Source organism: Adiantum capillus-veneris, chromosome 11, assembly GCF_014529385.1.
Source record: "Adiantum capillus-veneris isolate H3 chromosome 11, ASM1452938v2, whole genome shotgun sequence".
Classification (NCBI taxonomy): Eukaryota; Viridiplantae; Streptophyta; class Polypodiopsida; order Polypodiales; family Pteridaceae; genus Adiantum; species Adiantum capillus-veneris.
The window spans coordinates 90,279,120-90,285,119 of NC_140941.1; the positions used below are offsets into that span (position 1 = coordinate 90,279,120).

At 44.7% G+C, this 6,000-nt stretch overlaps 1 protein-coding gene across 1 annotated transcript in view; it reads right to left on the reverse strand.

Annotated features, from left to right (window-relative positions):
• HMA1 (heavy metal atpase 1) overlaps positions 1-4,889 on the reverse strand; it is a 100,977-nt gene extending 96,088 nt beyond the window's left edge. Inside the window, exon 1 of the mRNA XM_086523368.1 lies at positions 4,084-4,889. Coding sequence (XP_086379494.1) covers positions 4,084-4,656 — 573 coding nt within the window. The 5' untranslated portion in view covers positions 4,657-4,889. The remainder of the gene's footprint in view (positions 1-4,083) is intronic.
• Positions 4,890-6,000: the final 1,111 nt, after the last annotated feature.

The window sequence follows — 6,000 nt, forward strand, 5'->3', positions numbered from 1 at the left end:
TAATCTTGTATTGTCATTGGAAGTTCACCAATGAGCGGTTCCACTTTCTGAGTTTGCCCCGTGGCTAGCTCAGCTTCAATTTCTCCACCCTCTGCATCATAATCAAAGTGCATCTGCATCAAGAATTTTGGATGGATGAAGTTCTCCATAGCTCCGGGGTCAAAGAAAATAAGGGCTTTCAAGCCGTTGACTTTTCCATAAGCTCTACATAATTCATTAAAACTCTTGAGGTGTATACCATAAATATCGGGTAATAGTCCAATAGCAGGTCTAGCCTTCTTGGCCGGAGGTGGCCCCAGGGATTTGTCTGACGTGGGAGCAGAAGATTGCACTGAGGATGTCGAGGCTTGCTCAGGACATGTATTGATCGTATGCCCTGTTTGGAAACATTCGAAGCATCGGCCTTCTTGTAACAAGGCATCTTGTTGACGTGTCATACAAGGCCGTTGAGGTTGGTTTTCACGGGATTCCCGAGAATTTGTTCGTTGTTGCCGGGAGTTCTGGTTAGTGGCCGGAGGTTCTTCTGTGGTAAACTCCAACTTTCCTTTCATGAGCTTGTAGCAGACCGCAGAATGGTCCATAAGCTCTTGCATGGTAGAGACTTGCTTGAAGAGACAATATTCCTGCAATGGTGATAGTAGTCCAATGGTGTAGCGCTTGCATTGGTCCTCCAAGGAAATGAACTTAAAGAAGGACACCGGAAGTTACACGTCGAGAAACCTTTGGTTATAGTCGTCCATGGTTTCGGTGGCAAGCATTTTCAAGTTGCCCCACTCTGCCAAAATCTGTACTTCAAAGATCAAAGTCATGTAACTATGTGCAAAAACTGTCTTGAAAGCTTGCCAGGTCCCTAGAGCATGCGGTTGTGTCGCGATTGAACTCCACCATTGCATAGCATTATCTTTAAGAAATCCCGCTGTTCGAGAAATCTTGGATTCTTCTGTATAGTTCCCCAAAGCATAGATGTTGTCGAATTGCTGTAGGAACTGCAATGCTTTCTTGCGATCTTTCACCCCGAAAAAAGTAAAAAATTTGACTATCATGCCGCCATCTTTGAAATCTTTGGGTTGGTTAGCCGCATATCCCGGGTATGGATAATAAGGCTATCCATATGGGCTCCAACCATTGTAGCCTGGTGGCGGCGGTGGCAAAGGCGGTTGCACCGGATCAGGGTCAAATGGCTGCACCATATTCCTGAAGACTCCCCCGATCGGAACACACGGTTGAGAAGGTTGCCGGTCGGAAGCTCTCGTACTTTCTGATGCCGGAGGAGGAGGTACCATCTGGTGCATCGGAGGGGATAACATGTAGTTCAAAAATTGTTGAAAACTTTGCAGCATCGGAAGATACTGCTGAGGATGCCGCGAAAGAATGTCGTGAAGCTCATTGAGCAGAAACTGCAAATATTCTGTTGAATCCATGAATTCTATGTATTGGTTCTTTTTGAATTATGCCCTGTAAGACAGAGCGATGCCGGGAGCGCGCCCGATGCGCGATGAAGTAAGGGTGGGAGTGGCTAATAAGTCCGGGGTCGGGACCGGAGATACTTCCAATTAAAATTCCAATCGCTCTGTCTACTCTTTTGTAGGACCGGTGTGCTTTCAAAAAAGCACACGCCTGATGCTCTGATACCACTATCACAAGACAGGTACCACGTGCCAATAGAAAAGAACAGACTGAATAGACTTTTAACACTTCAATAACAACTGAACTGAGAGAGAGAGAGAGAGAGAGGCGACACACGACACGGAGTGGCGGAAGAGTATTGGCCCCAAACCTTGGCGCCCCTTTCGGTATTTCTTTATATTGCATCAACATGGTACAGCCGGTACTCCAATCTCTGCACCTTCTCCAGGAAGCATGCCAGAGAATGAGCCCTAACCTCATATTTAAAGGCCCCTCGGCCTAAAAAGCAGTTACAGTGAAAAGCCTTCAAAACTCAAAAGCTTCTAGTCCAAAAGCAATGCCAAAAAGCTGCCAGCGCGTTTTGTGGAATTTCGTACAACTGCCACCTCAACAGTCAACGCAAAACGCAGAGCGTCCGTACAAATGCCACGTCATCAGTCTTTGCGTGAGTGTGTGTGTGTGGGTCTTGCTTTATTTTACTTCCTTTATGTCACTGGGGCCCCATCGGACAGGGTCCCCATAAGTTGGTAGGACATCTTCTTCTGTTACTTGTTCTTCTTAGGGTTTAGGCCCCTCGGCCAGGATCTGCGTGTTGGCTCCATTCTTCAAGGCTTTGACACGTCAGCAATTTGTGACAACTCGACGGTACGACGAGGATCTGCTGCGGTTAGGTGAGATCTACGAGGCTAAGGGCTGAATCTGCGGTCTCTAAGTGCTGAAAACTGAAAACGCTGATGTGCTTGGGCTGATCTGACGCTGAAAATTGCAAACGCTAGGTTAGGTCTGCAAACTGGAAAACGCAAGGCTGAATCTGCTACTGCTGAAAACGCTAGGCTGAATCTGTTGCAGAAACGCTGATGGAGGAAGTCCAAAAACGTTGGCTGCTTCTGTTGGTTGAAAACACTAGGGCCTCCTGCCGATCTTGTTGAGAAGGTGCACACCAAGTTACTGGAACTTCTGTTGCCTCTACTACCAGAAAGTGCTAGCGCTAGGTTTCTTTTATAGATACTTAGCAAATTTGCCCTACCCAGTTTTCCAACAAAAGTCACTTATTAAATAATAAGTGAAAAATGGATAAATTGGGAAAATGGGTTCTATGCACTGTAAAATGCTCATGATGGGTACTAAATGTCCTGCTGATGATCATGCTGTGTGCAACCAGAGGATATGCAATTACTCTAAGTGACTGGACATGCACGGACTGCTCACAATCTCACAAGGTGCCAGAACACTTCCTAAGCTGACCTGAACCCTAGACCTGAGATAGCTTGTCCACATGCACGTAGGGTTAGATGTGCACGTGACAATGCCCTAAACCTGTGCAACAGCAGTGTGGTGTAAGTCTAACAATTTTTGCCAATGATACGTATTTTTACGTACCTAAAAAATTTTCGTGTATGGAACAATGTACAATACATACGGTTCCACCACTTGCAGTACATACACATCAACCTTGGCACAACCATTAGACAACCCTCGCTCCCTAAAATTCACTATTAGGAGATACAAGGGCCTTGACAACACCATTAAAAATGCGATAAGCTGCTCATAAATTATAACCGGGGGATCTGTATTATAGACGCATGCCCACCTTTCAGCTTCGCCTAACTTCGTTATCCATAAGAACCTTAGCTTCGGTTGAATGACGTCAATTTGAGATTGTACAAGGTTGAAAGAGTGTTTATGTAGATTTGGTACATTGCCAAGCAAGGTTTGGTCAAATATAAGTTAAAGGCATGTCTTCTTAACTTCAGGTTTCTCTTGTGAAGACAAAGAATCTTGGGTGGCTACTCTACAAGTGTATGTGAACGAGGTTTGATCATGTGAGCAGTGCATAAGTCAATGTGGGTTGAATAAGCGCATAGTGGACATGTCGCCACATGCAATGTAACCTACGCATGTGCAACTAATACTTATTAGACTATCACCCTTTGCATCTTCCATCTAGGGTTGTTTAGATCGCCATTTAAGCCTACATTGAGAGTGCACGTGTGGACAACACCATCATAATCGTTCTTGCTTGTTAATAGTAATCAACTTTCAAACTTCCTTCTACTGCAATTTGCCAAAGGTTTATCTACACTTTTTGCTACTTATATCCTACTCTCTCCACTCCTAATTCTTATATATGATCGAGCTACGGATGCAAAAGGTGACACTCTTGAAGACAAAGGCATGAAGCTCACCTAAGAACACTCATTTTCATAGCTTACAAAAGCTAACCTACAGTGGCTTCTCCAATTTATAACCAGCCACGAGTTCACCACGTCTTCTAATCTTAAGAGTTTACAAATATTTTGACCAACAAAAAATGTATTGACATTCACCAAGCTTTTTGCCTCACATGACTACATAGCTGATGGTTTAATTTTTCCCCCCTTAATCCCACTTTCATAGACGAATCACTTACATTAAATCAGGAAAACATGGGAAAAGGGAGAGATAAAGACCACTTACCCCCACAAGAGGAAAGGCCAAAAACGCAAGTCCATTTTGTATTGAAGAACCCACTTGTTTTTTTAATAGATAGGGACATACAGCAGCCAGAAGCAGCATTGCCATTGAAAGGCAACAGAGCCGAAAGTTGTCCCGCAAAGCATCGGCCAATTTTGTCAATCCCAAAGCTGCTGCCACTGTTAGAATCATTCTCTGAACAGCATTGAGACTTATGTCACATTCCCCAGCATGACAATGTGAATGGTTGTGCTTTGTATGGGAATGCCCTCCTTTTTCATGTTTGTGTTCATCACCGTGGCCCTCTAAAGGGTGTGTGTGAGCTTCGTCATCATGATTGTGCGGACATCCATTGTTACTGTGAGAAAGATGGGCGGCGCGTATAAGCAAGTGCTTCACTTGCAAGCCTCTGCACAAGCTGGGGCTGTATTGGTAAAAGAAGGGTGAGCTCAAAAAGGAGGAACCCTGAACAAGCGAGGGAACCTTGCTCTTTACTGCTCTGCGGACAAGAGGCGGAGAGGTCAACAGAGAGCTACGAGGAAGTACGAGGGGAGGGCTAGCGAGACAGGGGGCCATCTGGGCTCTTCGGAGTCGCCTTAAGCAGGATCAATTCAATACTAGTCTACGCAAAAGCAGGACGTTCTTGTCAATTATACTACTGAGAAAACATGGCTTCTGAGTTCCCGACTCTTCACAAATGTCGAAAGGAAGGCGATGGAGGGTGCTTTACAGCATTGTTTTGCGCAAGAGAACGATCATGTCGCCATTCTGTCAACATGGGCAATTCTAGAGGTAAAGTTGACAACTTTACCAGCCATGTCTTCAACTTGGTAGAGCAGTAAACTAAGTTAGAGCTGGGTCGCACCTGATGCTAACAGGGTCAAGGTGGGTTGAAATTTGCATAGGGTCGCAAGGGAATGGGTTAAGCTCATGTACAAGGAACATGGCGTGTATTTGATTGGCGATGGGAGGGCTGGAAACAAGGAGAGCGCTTCTCCAACGTGAAAATAGCATAAACCTATGTATTTTGCAGGTGCTAGTAGCGCAAGCTGAAAGCTACAATTTCTCTGCAGTAAAACATGGATACCATTGTTTTGAGTAATCTCTCACCCCAGTCACCCGAGGTGCGACCCGGCCCTTAGTGAACACCCATCATGCCCACATGGACCCATGATGCGTGGAGGTAAGGCTATTGCATGGGAATAATCAGGTCATAGGCTCATCCCCGTGAAATAGATCACCAAATGATCTAGGTCCATTGATCTCCTGCGGGTTATGTTATTTATGCGGCCAATAGGTACATACATTATACAAACCAAAGGTTGATCGCTAAATCTCTCGCTAAGTACAATGGTAGTAACTTTGGGTCCACATCCTTAGTATAAGGTCACTATTACTGTAGTAATCTATAAGAAGATCCCAAGAAGAACACTAATTTCTTCAAAGTTCCAGCAGGAAAATTGCATCCACCTTTGATGTAGTGTAGTTGGAGTCTCTTCTAGTGGTAGAGATGATACCCTTAGCTCCCAGTAGACACCCCAAGCTAGCATTACATCTCAGTGTTTCAAAATAGCACATGGTAAAAGGCCAGTAAATAGCCTCCTAAGACTCCATGGTATTAGAGCTAATGGTCTATTTCAAAGGGTTTTGGATGCGTTGGTTTACAAAATCTTGCTCTTCTTCATCTAGCTCCTCCGAGATAAGTAGGTTGGTAGAGTGGAAGGTGATAGAGGGATAGGATCGGAGCACCTTCCTTCCATGGAATTACATGAATCATCTCATTACATGGTGAAAGCATTCTCGCCAAGGATTTTGTTCCTTGGTATCATCAACATGAATGTTAGTTAAATTGGCTTCAAATTCTTTTTGGTGAGAAGCAGATTCTCCCTTGTGAGGAAATGGATGCTAAATCATCCACGT